The sequence below is a fragment of the Lissotriton helveticus genome, chromosome 9 (genome assembly GCF_964261635.1).
Source record: "Lissotriton helveticus chromosome 9, aLisHel1.1, whole genome shotgun sequence".
Lineage (NCBI taxonomy): Eukaryota > Metazoa > Chordata > Amphibia > Caudata > Salamandridae > Lissotriton > Lissotriton helveticus.
This window is the reverse complement of record NC_136070.1, coordinates 508,535,239-508,553,914: the sequence shown is the minus strand read 5'-3', so window position 1 is coordinate 508,553,914 and position 18,676 is coordinate 508,535,239. Positions and strand designations below refer to the sequence as shown.

General features: G+C 43.7%; 1 protein-coding gene across 4 annotated transcripts in view; it reads left to right on the top strand.

The window, feature by feature from the left end:
• LOC144781481 (phospholipid-transporting ATPase IC-like) overlaps positions 1 to 18,676 on the top strand; it is a 1,874,327-nt gene that overhangs the window by 1,768,733 nt on the left and 86,918 nt on the right. For all 4 annotated transcript variants that reach the window (XM_078660356.1, XM_078660353.1, XM_078660355.1 and 1 more), the window contains one exon: positions 17,313 to 17,396. In XM_078660356.1, the coding sequence (XP_078516482.1) occupies positions 17,313 to 17,396 (84 nt within the window). The remainder of the gene's footprint in view (positions 1 to 17,312; positions 17,397 to 18,676) is intronic.

The window sequence follows — 18,676 nt, the reverse complement described above, 5'->3', positions numbered from 1 at the left end:
GTCAAAACCTCTGCCTAGCAGAGATACCATGTTCTTAGGGTGAGGATTCTTATCAGCGAAGTAAGCATTTTTCCATTAGCAGGGAGGGGTTGCAGGCTACTACCAGCTTTGCACATTTAGTCACTTAAAAGGGTGACTGCCAAGAGGGTAAAAGCAATTCTAAGTCAGCTCTGTGAAGTTTCCCAGATCCATGATTGATGTGCTGCTCCAATCCAGGGTTTTTTCTTTGAAATCTAGGACTTGTATTCTTGTTTATTCCATTATATAATGGAACTACAAGTCTCAGAATTCAATGGAAAAATCTGGACTGGAGCAGCACTGTTGGAATTGGGGTTACTGGTTGACAGAGGTATGCACCTTTTTGAAGCAATAACCACCACTCTTACCACTCTAGTCAGGGTAAGCAAGATACACACTAAAAGATACCCTGTGCTCACTCTCTGGTAGCTTGGCACACAGCAGTTAGGATTATCTAAAGAGGCAATGTGTAAATATTTGTGCAACCAACACACACAGTAATACAATGAAAACACCACAAAAATACTCCACATAGAAAAATAGATTATATGTTTATGAGTAAAACAAGACCGAAACAACACAAATCCAATAAGTAGAACCAGAGTTATGAATTTTAAAGGTTTAAATCAAAATGTAGTGCTTAGAAGCCAATAGTGCTTAGAGGTTAGTTGAGGTCGCGCCTGACTATGGTAAATCCAGATTTCAGGCTGACCGTGATGGAGGGCAAGCCTGCTACAGGACTCACTGAAAAAGTACCTTGGCGGAGGAAGTGTTGACGTCGTAGTCTCGATTCTTCGATTTCAATTTGCGCAGACGATAAAGGCTTCATCAACTAACCCCTTTACAATGAATGCACTGTGTTGTTCTCAAGTCATGCTGTCTGTACTAGAAGAGCCGCGCAGTCCGTCAAAGCAATTTTATCGATCAGCTCTTACGTCGGTGTTGAAGAGCAATGCCATGGTTCTTAACGGTGCAAAGTCGTCACTGCATCTATTTGTATGGTTCTGCACAGCAGAAGCTCACTTTAAGGGGTCCGGGTCTAAATTAGCACCACTTTGCAGGGCAGAACTCACAAATTGCAAAGTCTAGGAGCTGTTGCACAGTACAAGGAAGTCTTTGATGGCCCTGAGACTTCAGAACAGGGGACAAGCCAGTAAGCCTTTGGAGTCACTCTGGGTTCAAGTGAGATGCGTTCTTGTCCTGAGCAGTGCAGAGATCAGCAGGCAGCTGGGAAGCAAAGTAGAAAAGAAATTCTTCCAGAGCAGCAGACAAGCAGAGTAGCAATTCTTATAACACAACAGTCTTTCCTCCTGGCAGAGTTCTTCACAGGTCCAGTAGTGTGCTATCTTGGTAGGGTCAGAGGCCCAGTACGTATACCCAGTTGTTCCTTTGAAGGGGGGTGACTTCAGAGCAGGCCTTTGAAGTGCACAGGTCCCTCTTTCTTCCCACCCCTGGCTCCAGACTATCTGTAGGGAGTAATCAGTCCTTTGTGTGTGAAACAAGACACTGTCTATTCAGGAGTGTCAGCTCCCCCCTTCTCTTCCTGCCCAGGAAGAGCTATCGGAATGCAGATAAGTTCTCTGTCACACCCAACCTTCCTGTGTTTGTTGCTGTCTAGGGGGGATACACTAAATGGAGCTGTCACCAAACCAGACGTGTATTGAAGACAAGCTGCAAGGCATTCAGGGCCAGTTGTACCACCATTCAATTCTGCAAGTCTCAAATTGCAACATTTTGCAACTCACAAAATGGAATGTTCAACAGTTTCTGAGGCACTGTTTGTGATTCCTAATGGGTTCGCTAAAGATCTACCTCATTAATATTAATGAGGTAGGTCTCAATTTGTGACACCTTAAGAATTTAGTATATCCCAGGGATGGTGGTCTGCTGGGGACAGCAGACTACCATGTCTGTGTTTGCGTTTAAAATAAAGCAAGGTTTTGTTTTCAAATGCAGCCTTAAAGGAAAACGGGAAGCATTTTAAAGAAAGAAAAAACTATTTTCTTTTCATTTTTAGGTCTAGCCTCTCAATGCGCATGCGCATTGAGCAGAGCGAGACTATAGCGACTTAAACAGACTTTACCCAACTGGGCAATTTGGTGCTGTGCCCGTGCGCTTTTAGGTCAATGCGCAAGCGCATTGACCTAAAATGCGCGTGCACATCATCAAATCGCCATCTGTTCCCTCAGCCGCACTCCTCCCACACCTTTGAAGTGAAGCTTAGCTTCACTTCAAAGGCCCCTGCTGCTTCACACCCTCATCGCCGCTCTCCCCGCTCCGCCCCCTCCCCTGCCCGCCGTGTCGCATTTCTCCTCCCCCCTCCCCTTCTCTGCCTTCTGTCGTAGTTTGGTCTCCTTTATTTTCTTGTTGATTTACTAAAAATAATTAAGTGTAAGCCTATTTGCTTTTCAGTAAAGGTTGTGCACCTTTTATCCATCTTACTATCGCATTGTTTATGCATTGTCTTGTGAGTGCTAGTTTCATACCGTTTTAAGTTTGCTTTTGTGTAAGACTTGTCTTAAAATTGTGTTTTGGAACCACTGCTGGCCGCAACGTCTGTACTCCGTGTCGCATTTCTCCTCCCCCCCTCCCCTTCTCTGCCTTCGTAGTTTGGTCTCCTTTATTTTCTTGTTGATTTACTAAAAATAATTAAGTGTAAGCCTATTTGCTTTTCAGTAAAGGTTGTGCACCTTTTATCCATCTTACTATCGCATCGTTTATGCATTGTCTTGTGAGTGCTAGTTTCATACCGTTTTAAGTTTGCTTTTGTGTAAGACTTGTCTTAAAATTATGTTTTGGAACCACTGCTGGCCGCAACGTCGGTACTACCCCAAATAAAACAGCTTGACACTTCACTTCGCTTTGTTTTGCTTGCGTTTAGCTGCTCCCTTGCTGAAAAATGTTCATTTGCTGCGTAAAAAAGCTGTTTTAGGCTGCACTGTTCTAAACTTTCATTCCATAAAAGCATGGTTATACAAGAGTGGCCGGACTCCACCAATGTATTAAACACAATTTATGTGTATTAGACGCCATGTCTCGCTTAAAATAATAGAATGTTGCCCTATTTTTTGCTTTTTTGCGAGTGTGTTACTGAAGCACTGTCCGCCCGATTCACGCAACCACGTGCGCACCAAAATGCTACTTGGTGCACAGAGGGCGCAGTTCTCGTTTCCCTTTCATAGAGTGCCCTTTCACGCTCCTAAAACGGCATAGTGTATTACATGGGAGTATATCAACTCTTATAATATCGGCTTCCCTCTACACTAAACTGTGATTCTGGGCAAGTCACTTCCTACCCATGCACCCTTATCTTGCAAAAGCAGCACCGTTCAACAGACCCGAGTCAGACAGGTTATTCCCAAGTTTTAAAGCAAACAATGGCTTTATTTATGCTCTCTCCCGCCTAAAATTAACTGTTTTAATAGGAGTCAGTGGGGAAATATATACCCCTATTTTTATCGCGCAGCTCTTACATCATCTGGAAGGTTCCAGATGGCTGCCTTTTTTGCTTCTACAGCCCCTCACCCTCACACACCCCCTCACCCTCACACCATCTCACCCTCACTCACCCTCACACCATCTTACCCTCACTCACCCTCACACCCTCACTCACCCTCACACCCTCTCACACCCTCACACCCTCACCCCATCACCCTCACACCCTCACACCTCCTCACCCTCACACCTCCTCACCCTCATCCCCCTCACCCTCACACACCCTCACCCACCCTCACACACCCTCACTCATCCTCACCCCTCATCCTCACACACCCTCACCCACCCTCACACCCCCTCACAACCCTCTCACCCTCACTCAGCCTCACACCCTCACCCTCACACACCCACACCCTCACTTACCCTCACACACCCTCACCCTCGCACCCTCTCACCATCACCCCCCCTCACCCTCACACACCCTTACCCTCATCCCCTCACACACCCTCAGTCACCCTCACACCCTTACCCTCACACCCTCTAACCCTCACCCCCTCACACACCCTCACTCACCCTCACACACCCTCTCACACCCTCACTCACCCTCACACACCCTCACACACCCTCACCCTCACACCCCCTCACTCACCCTCACCCTCACACACCCACTCACCCTCACCCTCACACCCCCTCACCCTCACACCCCCTCACCCTCACACCACCTCACCCTCACACCACTCAGTGCTACAACACATATTGTGTTACAATAGGTGTCACATTTGCAAAAGATAAAACTATTGGCATTGTAAATAACAAAGCTATTAATTTCGCTATTTTCAAAACAAGCACATAAATAAAAAATGTGTCCTTTACAATACCAATAGCTCAAACTTTCCTAATGCGAGACCTATTGCATTGCTGTGCTTCTCTCCCCTGCTGCACTCTCCTGCTCTCTAGAGATGTGGCCTAACAACCAGAGCTGCCATCTAAGTCCCGTAAATACAAAACATGTTGCATTCCAAATGCTATAGGTGTCACATTCGCAAAAATTATAACTATTGGCGTTGTAAATGACAAAGCTATCAATTAAGCAATTTTAAAAACCAACAAATAAATAAAATATTTCTCATTTACAAGACCAATAGCTCCAACTTTTCTAATGCGAGACCTATTGCATTTCCAATGCTTGTTTAAAGGCAGGCAGTGGTCTGTGGGACCACTGTCTACTCTAAAAAAAATTCTCACAACCATTCACAAAGGGAAAGGGGTCCGTACTTGAAATAGGTGGTTACTGTGATTGTTTTGCGACCGCATTTACAGTTGCAAAACAATCTTACATGCCAGTGAAACTCGCTATTAGGAAGGGACACCCTTGGAATGCCCCTTCCTAATAGTAATTCGCAAACCATATTTTGCGAGTCGGTAATAGGTTACTGACTCGCAAAATAGGGTTTGTACATACCACATCCCTTTGTAACAGTGGTAAAAAGGCCGATTTCCTATTTGCGACAGCTAAGAAGGGCCTTACATCTGGACTCTCAGAAGTATGAGAAGAGAAATTTACACTTCTAAAAGTGAAATATCTAAAACAGTAATGTTAAATCTAACTTTACCATTAAAGAGGACTTATCATTGTCATTCCAAAGATATAAACACGATGCAGGCACTCCTTTCTAATCAGGAATTGTAGCTTAAAAGTATATTAAGGAATTCCCAATGCAAGCCCACAAGTGGAGTAGGCACCCAGTAGTGAAAAAAGAAATTCGCTGTTTGTCACTACTAAGACATGTAAAACAGAAAAGTTCATATCCTACTTTTTAGTTACACAGCACCCTACCCTTATGGCTACCCAAGGCCTACTTTAGGAGTGGCTTCTGTGTCATAAAAGGGGAGTTTAAGGCTTTGCAAGTGGTTTTAAATGCCAAGTCAAAGTGGTGTCAAATGCACACACAGGCTTTGCAATGGTAGGCCTGAGACAGGGTTGAAAGGCTACTTGTGTGGGTGGCACAACCAGTGCTGCAGGCCATTAGTAACATTAATTTACAGGCCCTTGGTATATGGTAAATTACTATACAAGGGACTTCCAAGTAAACTAAATATGCCAATCATGTGTACACCAAAATCACAATGTTTAGGGGAGAATCCATTTTAGCACTAGTCAGCAGTAGTAAATTGCTCAGAATTCGAAGGCCAACAAAAAGAGGAGGTAAGTAGGCAAAACGTTTGGGGGAACACCATCCTAAGGATGACAGGTCCAGCAAGCACATCAAGCATGGACCTGAAAAACTTGCTTGCAATGCTAGGTTGCATGCCCTCATGATTGATTCTTTTGCCTTGATACTGCCTTCATGTGCGTCCAAGTCTAAGACAACTCAACATACAATGACAGTAGGTTGATAGATACATGGAAGACGTATTTACTGTATGACTGTGCACAAAGTCGGCTCTCTACTGGTGGTTGGACAGTGATGACATTCTCACAGGTCTAAAGTTGTCTCCCGTGACTCTGAAGATAATTTTGACACGAAAAAATATTTCCATGTTGGTTTGGGAGTTACACTTACAGCATCTTCATTTAAGTGGGCTGTGGTTGCAGTTCAAGGTCAGGGGCATGTCAAACTGTTAGAGCTCAGGTCTCTCAGATTAGACTTCAAGGCATTCATCCTATGATCAGGTGAATGTACAGATGAACAACACCATAAGAATGTTTTACATCCACAAACAAGGGGCACCAGATCTCTCTAAGTTGTTGGTAGAAGGTTAAGGTTTTGGGCTATGAAGTACAATGTGGACTTTTGGCCAAACATGTGCTTGGGGCAGAACCCAGTTGCTCAGATGAACTCAGGCTACAGATGTCCTACAGTCACAAATGGAAGTTGGACAACAGGCAAGCATGTCTACTTTTTCAGAGCCAGGGAAATCTGGTGTTAAACTTGTTCATTATGATCCTGAACTCCAAATATGTCATGTTCACCAGAAGGTGTTCCTATCTAGGTTCTATGGGGGAAGTAGTTTTGAAGAACTGATGCAGAAAGTTTCTCTATGCATTTCCTCCAGTTCCACCAATCCCCAAGATCTTGAGCAAAATTAAAGGGGAGTCTTGCACAATGATTCTATCAGTGCGAGCTTGGTCAAGACAGCAGTAGTGTTTCAATGCTGTGAGAGATGTCAAAGCATTAGCTGATTCAATTCAAGCTGAACCTTTATCAGCTGTCCCTGGAAATAGCCTTGTTCTTTATCAAAAGCTGTGATCCTTGCAACTGATGGCCTTGCTGCTCAGTACTGAAAGCACACCACTTGTGTTTCGACAGGTAAATGTAGATAGATTTGGTATGAAGCAAGTGCAAAGTGAGCTTACATTATGAAGCTGAAGAGGTTAACTCTTTTTACATAACTAAAAAACGGGACCCTAATTGCTTTTTACCCTATCCCTTCCCTCGTGGCATATCTCACTAGTAAAGGCAGTGTCTCTGCCACCCAACCAGTAGGGAGGCCTTTGGAGGTCTAAATTACCTCCATACTTTGTTATTCTCTTTTCTGATTCTAACGGTACTTTGTCTTTTGCTAATAATAAATCAGATTTGCACTTGTGAAAGTTTTCTAAATCCACTCCGAAAGTTACACTCAATGCTGTTCTTCTGACTGGCGCCTTTTGAGCAGATTTCTGTTAGAATTCGGAGTAATAGTCTATGGAGTCGACTCACCTATACATGGCTCTATGTGATATTCAAAAGACTAACCTATAAGTGGGCTATACCCCTAGCTGCCCACAAATCAATTTTGAATGATAAACAAGGGGTTTGGTTAGTCATAGCCAAAGTTGAGATCTTAGTTTCCAGGTTCAATTTGAGTTATTCTTAGTATGTTAGAAAAAGCACAAATTAGCTAACTCGTTATATTTTAGCGTTTTTATTATTATTGTAGCTCTTGGTGCCCCTCAAACATTGTTGATTTAGCTTGAGAATTTGTAGACTAGGACCAGGCAACAGTGTTTCGCCCCCTGCAGTGCAGGGGTTTTTTCAAGGTTGAATACAATTAGCATGTATATCCAAAACAACATATGTTAAATCAAGTTATAAAAATAATAAATTACGTGCATGCAAAACTATTATTTTAAAGACAAATACATACCAACAAGAACAAGGAAAAACAGAAAGAACAACTTTTGGCATATGTGTCATATCCCAAAGGACCTATACTTTGAATCAAACAATGCAAATTATAATGAACATATGAGGGGGATTACAATAAAGACAAACAAGAAGGACAAAACATAGAAGAAATAAACAATATTAACATACATATTTGGTTATGCCATATGTCAAATTATATTAATCAGTATATATCAATATATTAATGAATTTGAATTTTCAATATAGTGCATTCACTGCAATGGTGTCAAAATAGTGGGACACATAACACTTCTGAACAATCCTTATGAGATGTAAGTGGTGGAGTGGCAGTGCAGTGCTAGTGCACATATATATTTCAAGTGAAGTTAAAAGCCTTGGGAGTGTGACAGAGACGCTGTGGTGATTCCTAACGCGGGGGAAGTAAGAACATTGCCCTGTGCTGCCTGGATTTGCTGGACTGTAAGGGGCGGCTGAGAAGCTTGTTGGGTTGTGAGGGCGGGACTGCGAGTCCCAGCAGGAGTAGCGCTCTGGTCACCAGCGCACCTGCGACTCTTCCCGCCCTCCCCCCTCCCCCTGCTGTACAAAGACGGCTCGCGGCCCCCGCTCCGCGGGAGCCGCTCGCAGCCTTGGGAGTGTGACAGAGACACTGTGGTGATTCCTAACGCGGGGGAAGTAAGAACATTGCCGTGTGCTGCCTGGATTTGCTGGACTGTAAGGGGCGGCTGAGAAGCTTGCTGGGTTGTGAGGGCGGGACTGCGAGTCCCAGCAGGAGTAGCGCTCTGGTCACCAGCGCACCTGCGACTCTTCCCGCCCTCCCCTCCCCAATCTATTTAACCCCGCCTATCCACGCGCACGCGGGACGCGTGCGGGCCGAAGCCCGGGCAAAGGGCGGGCCCTCTAAGGCCCCCATAGGCCGGAGTAGGCCGGGCTGGGTCTACCCTCTTGTATTTGTTGTAGGGGTACTGGATTTTATTTAGCCCCTGTTTCCCACCTAGGTAGTATATACCTGTTATGCCTTCACCAGCCTTGGATGGACCTACTGTGAAGGCGGGGGGTGTGAAAAACAGAACCCTGAATAATTATTTTTCACGCCCTTTGGGGGATGGGGATGGGGATATGGATTCTTCCCTGGCGGAGCGCAGGGCCGAGCGCCGCCGCTCCGTCGAAAATCTGAAACATAGACCCCTGGTAGATACCCCTATCCCCCAGAGGGTGGCTCTTCTTTGAACATCAGTGAGGAGCAACTATCCCAGGATGGCGTCCCACTTCTGTTGAGGGATTGTACTATTAGCCCCTGTCTACCCACCTTGCAGGCCTCTAAGGTTACCCTTCCCATTAGCCATAGTTGTACGGCTGTTGATCTAACCTCCCAACCTACCCAAACATCTAAAACTAGGAAAGCTAAGCCGAAGCTAGTTGCTGTGGTGGAGTTGCACGGCCCTCCCCCTAATAAGCGTAGAAGGAAGACGAGGGGAGGGCAGGGTAAATCCAAACTCCTCCATTCCGATTTCGGAAAACCCTCTAAGCCCGCCCCAATTCCCGATAAGGGCATTAATGCGATGGACCCTGCCGCTGCCCCTGGAAATAACCCGCCCAATACATTGCCCCCGGCTGCTCCTCTAGGGAACCTGGAATTCCTACTTAGATCTTTGCTCTTGCCTATCAGCGAGAGCATCAAGAAAGTGGAGATCAGACTCACTATTCTTGAGGCTACATTAAGTAGTATGAAATCACAGGTAACCACCCTTGGTAGACCCTCTGAGTCCAAGCCCCATCCTACCACTTCTCATACCTCACAAACCCTCTTAGTTAATCCAGGACCCCCCTTGGCGACTACTGCTACTCCTCCTTTGCAACCACTTATGGCTAAACCAGCCCAGTTACATCATAGTAAATCTATCATCCCCCCTTCACAACCCTCAGGTCCAGCCCCCTCAGTGATAATCCCCAGTGGGGCTAAAATCGGTGACTGTATTCCACCCCTATTACCCGAGAAATCTGCCCCTAGACCCCGGAGACCTGACCTCCCTCCCGAGGCTAACGACTTTATGGTAGTTATGGCCGGGGTCCCCCCCCTCGAGGCGGGGGAAGGTGAGAATTTCCTTTCACTTAAAAGCAAAGTAATTAAATGGTTGAATTGGAATAGACCACTCCCAGCACATTTTAACAACGAAATCGTCATGGTGAGAAGGGTACCCTGGCTGGGTAAGACCAGGAAATCAATAACAGGGGATTGTATCATGGTGAGTTTTCGAGATCCAAGGACTGTTCTTCACATCTGTGCTGGGTCGAATAGATCTCTTGAATCCACCATCCGGACTCTGCCAGTGTCTTTTTTCTTTCCCCCTATACATATGTACCGTGACCAAGCCCAAGGTAATTGGACGAGGGTTGATCGGGGGGGCAGATTTTGTGGGTATCCAGTACGACCTGTTTTCCAACCCCCATTGACACCCTTTCTTGATTATAACCGTTTTAGTTGCTTGAACGGTCTCGATGGTGTAGATTGACTGCCCCCAGTCACAGACCCAATTCTTTCTCCCTCTGATAAAGGGTCTACTGTAACGCCTGGCAGTAGTCCTATTCCTACTCCAAACCTTGTATTGTTCCCGACTGCCCCGGTGCTTCCCGCTGCTTATCCAGTTCCACTGGTTCCTCTACCTGTTAATAACCTTTTAATTACCACTGAACCAGCGCCCATTAAACCTCCCCCTTGTTCCCCAGGTTTTAAGTTTGTTAGTTGGAATGTTGCAGGGTGGAGTAGGCAATCGGCGTCCCTAGGTTGGAATGATATCCTCACCGACTTTGATATTTTATGCCTGCAAGAGACCTGGGCAACTACTGACATTAAACATGATGGGTTTGTGTCTCATAATAACCCGGCACTAAGGTCAGGTATGGGCAGGGCTAAAGGGGGGTTAGTGATTTTATTGTCAGTTAAACTCCCAGTTTGTATGATTTCTTACCACCCTGTGGGATACAACTCCCAAATCCTAATATTAGAACATGTAAAGGGCCATGTAATAGTGGTGATCAACCACTATAACAACCTGTTTGATGCCTCTGATACTTCGGTGGTGGAGGAGTTGGGTTCTGCCTTGAGGAACTTACGAAACGATATCAATAAACCAACAGATATCATATGGGGCGGGGATTTCAACCTTCGTACTTGTCCCTATTCATTTACTAGAATCTGTGGATATGACGGGGACAACGGGGAAAATCGGGCACAATTTGTTCACTCACCCTATGGTGACTCCCTTAATTCCCTCGTGTTAAGTATGGATCTTATGATCCATCCCCCGGCCGTTGATGCTGATGGCAAACCCGTTCCAACTTTTGTAGGACCCAACTCGGCCTCTGTTATTGACCACCTATTGGCCTCTACGCATCTTATTCCACTTTGTACGGTCCCCGTTGTCACTGATCTTGGAGGTAGCGATCACCATGCTATTACAATGCTTATTTCTGCCTGGGGGTCAACAGTTAATAATGATTATTTGGTAATAGAAGATGTTACCCCCTGTAGACAGAATGGTATCCGTATAAAGTGGAGCTTGGACAACTCTGAAAAGTTGCAAGCCAAAATCCTAAAAGATGGGTTCGCTGAAATTCACAATTGTTTAGACTCAGAGGCCTTTCATGGGTGCACTATAACCAATTTTGTGGCACTTGGTATCGTTATAAAAAGGTGTCTTACTATTACTAAAGCCCGAATCAGGAATCAAAATGTGGGTTGGTTTGATAGCATGTGTACCAAATCTCTGCGGGAACTTAAGCAGGCTTTAACTAAACTTCCCAGAGACAGGGAGGCTATCAAACTACTTAGACTTACCTACAAAAACAACCTTGTACGTAGGAAACAGGAGCTATGGGAACTTGCCTGGGATGCCTTGAACCAAGCATCGGTACTACGGGACAGTAGGCTTTTTTGGTCCACGGTTAACAGCCCCTTTCTTGCTAACGAAGAGGTTCCAGTACTGTCAGCCCAGGTCAGTGAAGCAAATTGGGTTTCCCACTTCTCTGGAATTTTGAACCCGCCCAGGGAGGACTTTGTCTGCTCTCCTATTCTGATGTCCGAAACGAGGTTACCTTTGGACATTACCCTATCAGAGGTGGTTATTTCCATAAGCCAGAGTAAAGGGGGAAAGGCCCCGGGACCCGATGGGGTCCCGGTTGACCTGTATAAATCTAATCCTACTCTCTGGAGCCCACTCCTGACGCAGGTGTTTAATGCATCAGTTTTGGAGAATACCCCACCCACCTGGAGTGAATCTATAATCCTACCCATCTATAAGAAGGGAGATAGAGGAGAGGCCAAGAACTACCGCCCTATCTCCCTTCTTGATTCCTCCCTGAAGATTATGAGTAGGGTTCTCCTGATGAGGCTGGAGGAATGGGTAGAGGAAAACAAAATTCTGGCGGAATCCCAATATGGCTTTCGCAAAGGACTGGGGACACACCGAGCAGTGCATCAACCTTGACCTCCTCATTGGGAAGTACACGAGAGCGAAACAGGGTTCCTTATTTCTCTGCTTCGCCGATCTTTCGAGTGCCTTTGACCTTGTGGACCATAATCTTTTATGGTCCACATTACTGGGTATGGGTGCCCTCCCAGCAATCATTCACTTCCTGGCACGTCTTTCCAATAAGTTATCAGCCCAGATACGTTTTGGCCGGTCAGGTGAATGTACAGAGAAAATTAAGGTTAAGTCAGGCATAAGGCAGGGCTGTGTACTGGCCCCCCTGCTATTTTCTCTCTTCATTAATTCCATAGAATCTGAATTGAAGAAGGTACAGGCAGACTCCCCACAGGTTGGTGGCCACCCCGTACCAGTCCTGCTCTATGCCGATGACACGGTGTTGCTCTCGCGCACTCCAAATGGGCTTCAGAAACTCATGAATACTTTTTATAATTTTATTAATGAGAGGAAACTCAAGGTTAATAACTCCAAGACTTTTATCATGGCTTGTGGTAAACGGATGAAGTCTGTTATGCCGTTCCATTTTAATAATCATAAAATTGAGGTTGTGAATAGATTCTGCTACCTCTGAGTTACTTTTAACGACAAAGGGACTTGGTCACAAGAGATTCTAAATGTCAACGGTAGAATGGCCAAAAGTTCCTCTGGAATTTTTCGTTTTGCAGCAAAGCTAGGGAGTCGCCGCATACCAGATATGGTAGATATCTACAGGCATAGGTGTGTATCTATTGCTCTGTATGGTTCTGGTATCTGGGGCTACTGCCAGCATAGGGTACTGCAAGCCACCGAGAATGGGTTCCTTAGAAGACTTCTTTGTTTACCTCCCTCGGCACCCACTGTATTGTGCCATAGTGAGGTATGCCTGAATTATTTGACAGATCTGATGGGATTGAGACCTTTAATGGTATGGAGGTCAATTTGGGCTAAAGTAGAGACTGACTTTACCAGGCAGATTATCTTTGATTGTCTGAAGCTGGACAAAGTCCTCAAGATCCCCTGGCTAAGCTATGTCTCTTCCTCCTATAGTGATGTTTTTAACTTTGACATCGTCAATGACCCATATTGTGCCGTTACTCTATCAAAAAAGGAACTCAAAGATGTTTTTATTGGAACTAAATCTGACTTACGCAGGGCGAAGTGTATCTCCATGCCTACTTATGTATTTTATCATTCTATTAAGTCGGAAGAGAAGGGCATGCCCATGTATCTAAAATTTATAACCAAGCAATCTCACCAGTTTGTTCTTACGAGATTTAGACTTGGTATTGTACATAACCTAGTGGCCTTTCCAGTGATGAAATTACATAGCCTTTCTCCTTGTCCTTGTGATGGCCAGTCTAGGCAAAGCACGTTGCACCTTATGCTTATTTGTCCACTATATATGCACCTTCGCCGTTTCTACCTCAGACCCGTGTTTTTAAAATTCTCTGTGTATACTACTGCCCAAGCCATGAAATTGTTATTTGCACTTGACTCTACAGAAATCTGTTTTTTTTACCGCTACCTTTTTACTTAAAGCCATTTCGCTTAGGAAAAGTCTGGTGTTCTAATACTTTTAAATCCTCTTACTGCTGAGTTATTGTTCTCACTGTAATGTTTGTATTGTGTTTTTTATTGTACGCTTTTGTGATTGTTTTTAATAATCGAATAAAGCTTTGAAATGAAAAAAATGAAATGACTGTAGAGAGCTTGTCATGCATTTAAAGTGGTTTATTTAATGAAAGATCAGCTACAAATCATCTGGTTGAATATTGTGCTTATATGAAGCATTGCTGCTCATAACGTGGTATAAAAGCTGGTGAGAGCGGGGAGGATAAGGTCCATTATAATTTTGTGACAGTAAGTAATCTATACACTGGTGCATCACAAGGTCTTTTGAGCAGAAACTGCTCCCCTTGGAGTCTGTGTACCAAAATCTAGTCTAGACACTCGTGCACACCACAGCCTTTAAACACAAACCTTTTTTTGATTGAGGATTACCATTTACAATTGCAAAAATGTAGTTTTAAGGTCACAAATCCCAATTGATCGAATCTGGATAATGATTTTGTTGACTCTTAATCACACTTTATAAAACTGAAGGTCCACCAGTATGGCCGTTTACCATTGTGGTTAGAGTTGGAAACAAAGTTTTTCACAGTGAGGTGGTTGCATGTGGGGCTATTAGAGAAGCAGTGACTATCAACAAACATCTTACCCTTGAGAAATTCACAAACTTTCCAAATAATTTTCACACATAATTTGTGCTCTTAAATTTAACAAAGAAAGGGATAAATGTGTACAATGTGTGTAAAAAACATGCAAGAACTCTCATATTGGAAAGGTAGTGTTGTGAAGTGTCAGGAAATAGACATTCCTAATGTATGAATACACTCTTCCTCCACTTTATTCATGCTAACAGTCCACACCTGCAGGAAATCGGTATACCAAGAGTAGATTTCCAATGCGATCTAAGATGTTGTGACTCCATCCATTGATGAACAACCATAGCTCGAATTAGAAAATATTTTTTCAGTGCCAGTCAGCTACCACAATTCAGAGGTTGGTGGGAAAGAAGCATTTTACAGTGCCCAAATAATCCCCAATGACTCGCTTCGCAGACGCTTCCTCTTCAAAGTAGCAACGTCACGAAATTGTGTGGTTATCAGACAGTCTCGAGATGCAATTTCTTACACTGTGAGACAGCACAGGCCACATCAAAAAACATTTTTCACTAGATATTTTATGCCCTTGGTAGTAAGTTGAAGTAGTGTTTTATATTTACTTTTACCATTGTCCAATAAAAGCAGGTTTCAGGAGGTGGTAATCAGAAACGGACTGGGCTATAGTGCAATCATTCAGTGATCGATGGGCTGGTCTCAAAGATCAGTGTATGGACCGATCGTTTACCAGCTTCTGGGCCTTTTTTATGGGCAGGTGGGTTGTTTTTTCTGTAGATTTCCCTAATATTACCACAAATATTCCTGCGAAAAACACTAAAGCATGCCGTCTCTTATACCTTGCAAAATACTAATCCAGTTTGCATTTTCAATTTCAAAACTGCCATTATTTGCACAGTTTGACTGTTTTTTAGCTGATTTGTTTGCCGGGGCCACTTTTAATTTTGTGCCTATTTTTTGTCCCAGCCCTACCCTGTAATGTGAAGCAATAATGTTTGCGCACATTTGTTGTGTGGCATTTTATTCTGTTATTTGTGGGCCGCTGTGTTTTTGTGTTGTAGTATTGCAATGTGATGTTTCGTTGTACTGTGGTTGTGCTGCGTTCTTTGCTAATTTTATGGTAGTGCCCAATTATGTTTTAATTGGGTTGTTATGTTGCTTTGCGTCTGTTATTGTGCTGTGTTGTATTGCGTACTTTCTATATGTCAGCAAATGCTGCTGCATTTGCAGTCAAAAGCAGCACATCCATTGAAATCTCCACAACAACAGAACATTACCAATGTCTACGGTGATAAAATAGTGTTGCTTCAGCTCTTCACATTTTTAAGTCACAAGTCAGCCCTAAACTCTGGCAAACGCAACTTTTTACATTATTTGATACAGCCTCAATTGCGGCTAGTCCGATATGTGGATGCAAACGGGGTCGGACTTGCCTATAGAGAAGTCTGGTAGGTACAGAAGAGGTCAGTGTGTGGGCTGGTTTTTTTTGGGCTGTTTCTGGGCTTGTTTTATGGTCTATGGGGGCACTTTTTTATCTGATTTCCCTGGTATTACCACTAAAATTGCCTGCAACAAGCACAGATACACGAATTCACTCATACATTGCAAAACACCTATACAGTGTGTCTTAGAGTTTAAATTGCTTTATTAAAGAAAGTACACAATGTAAAACATCAGTACAGAAGTAGAAAGGCAGCAAAAAGAGATACATTTTGTGAAAGTAGAACATCTGAAAAAACAACCGCAAAGGGGGTAAATGAGCTTTACTAAGGGAAAAAGCTTTTAAAGGGAATTTTGTTGAAGAGAGAAATAGAGAGGGGAAGAGAGAAAGACAAGGGAAAGAAAAGTACAGTGTGTCTTTACAAGTTCAAACTGACCTGATGTGCAAATGTGGGCCTTTTTCTTAAATATCTGATTCACTAATATTGGCCGCTTTTATTTTGGTGCCTGGACCTATTTACTGTCCCAGTCCGACCCTGGATTCTGACTAGTAAGGTAGGTACCTAGAATGCAATACGTGTGCCTATACAGTGAGGAGTTGAGAGAAAGCGAAGGGAAGGAGGTGCAGGGGTAAGGCAAGGCTACAGGAGGGAGGGGATGGGTTTTGGAAGGGCAGGAAAGGAGAGGTAACCGAAGCAAAGGGAACTGAATGGAGCAGAACAGAATGGATGTATGACGTTACAACGCATACTTTTACAATCATGCCTTTACAACACATTTTTTACAATGCAACATCCTTTACAATGCATTCCATTACAACACATGCCATTACAACGAATTTCCAAAAACTACCATTACTACGCATTCCATTACAACGCATACTACCTTTACAACGCATACCATTACAACACATACCATTACAACGCATGTTTAGTAAGTATTGGATAGTATAGGGGTAAAAATGACTATTCTAACTCCAGGGGGTGCAACAGTAGGGTAAGTGTTGGATAGTGTAGGGGTAAAACTTACTATTCTAACTACAGGGGGTGCAACAGTAGGGTAAGTGTTGGATAGTGTAGGGGTAAAAATTACTATTCTAACTCCAGGGGGTGCAACAGTAGAGTAAGTGTTGGATAGTGTAAGGGTACTATGCGTTTCTGATGGTATGCGTTGTAATGGTATGCGTTGAAATGGTATGCGTTGTAATGACATGCATTGTAATGGTATGCGTTGTAATGGTATGCGTTGTAATGACATGCATTGTAATGGTATGCGTAGTAATGGTATGCGTTGTAATGACTGCGTTGTAATGACATGCGTTGTAATGGATCTTGCGTTGTAAAAGTTTCATTGTAATGGTAGTGCGTTGTAAAAGTTGCGTTGTAAAGGTTGTTTCCCGAACAGAATGGCATGGCAGGGAAGGGAAAGACAGGGCGCCATAACTGATGCTGCTAAAGTAGTCCTGATGATAAAATGAGACCATGTTCTCGAGCCCAGAGTCCACAAACCCGACCTTTACTTTGTTAATTGCAGGTTTGTATTGGTACATTGTGTTCCTTGCTAGAGAGTCTGTTCATTTATGTCTGTAGATATTGTGGATAAATCACTATTCTCTTAACACTGCTCTTCCTTTTTCACTTCAGACTGTTTTTGATATCTGGTTCCTGCTTTTACATCCACTTCTCTACACATCCTTCCCGGCCCTCTGCATGGGGATGCTAGACCAGGTACTGTTGATGCTACTCACAAATGTGAATACTACTTTTCACCCCAAACACTCAAATCGAAGCTCTCAGGAGCCCCCATGGTCTACAATTTATGTTTGGATTCTCTAAAGCATTTTATGGCTGCTGTATACTTACTCATGGAGGGCCTGGTTCCGCTTGTGTCCAGGGAGCGCATTGTATTGCGAACACTGAACGAATGCGCATTGCACAACAGGCTGTATTTAGGTAAAATGCAGAAACGACAGACGCTTATATGGACATCTGTAAATGAGACACAGTCAGCTCCAATACTTAGGTAAATTCACAAAACAGTGTGGGGAAAATTTATGTCGATTTCCAGTTCTGTATTTTTTTCAGTTTATGTGGAGGGATTCCACCTACGACGATGGTGACATGGTTTATGGTTTTTAGGTAGAGCCCTTGTGAGGAATGTATGATAATTTGAAATGGTCGATGCGATATAGAATTACAATCAGGTTTAATGTAATTGAACAACAGCGTCTTATAGCCTCACAGGTACAGTTTGAAGTCCCAACTGCCACAGACCGAATATTGCTGAGGAGACCCTCTCAACATTCCAAACCAAGAGACTTGAAAGGAAGGCAATCAGGGAGCCCAAAAGAATGGGTGTGAGTGGGTGGAACCTAAGGATAATAGAACGTACCGTGATGAGACGGAACTTCACTTTACAACAAAATTCATGTCTGGAACTGGTAACTTCATTCCGAGTCTCACCATTGCTACAACTGTGAATATAATACACTATTTCACTGTGAAAAAACACTCTTGAATTTAGCTGGTTCTATCCCCAGCCAGCATGTTTAAACATCTCATCACTTGAGACAGATGTATGTTTGACATGAAGCTACAGCACTCTTGCCATTGTTCTTCAGAGGACTAAAAGCTGATTGGTCAGACTTTACTCAGCCAGCGTTTTTCAAACTTAAGTGTCTGGTTGTAATAAGAACTACAATTAACAACATGAGAAACCCCGATCCAGATATAATATGAACAAATTCGTATCTAGGTCACTGACCAGAATGCTTCACTGATGATTACACATTGCACACCTCTCTCGTAGACTCCGAAAAAAAGACCTTCCTCTCACAGCCCTTATTGTGATGCTGCTGCACAATGCTTTCACCAATGAGACCCCCACACATTTTTCAGAATTGCACAATGGACCATTTACTGCTCGCAGATAAAGCTCCGAAGAGCACAATTTCAAATAATATACATATTGGATGCCTGTGAGAAAATTGACTTCAAGTGGAACCTTA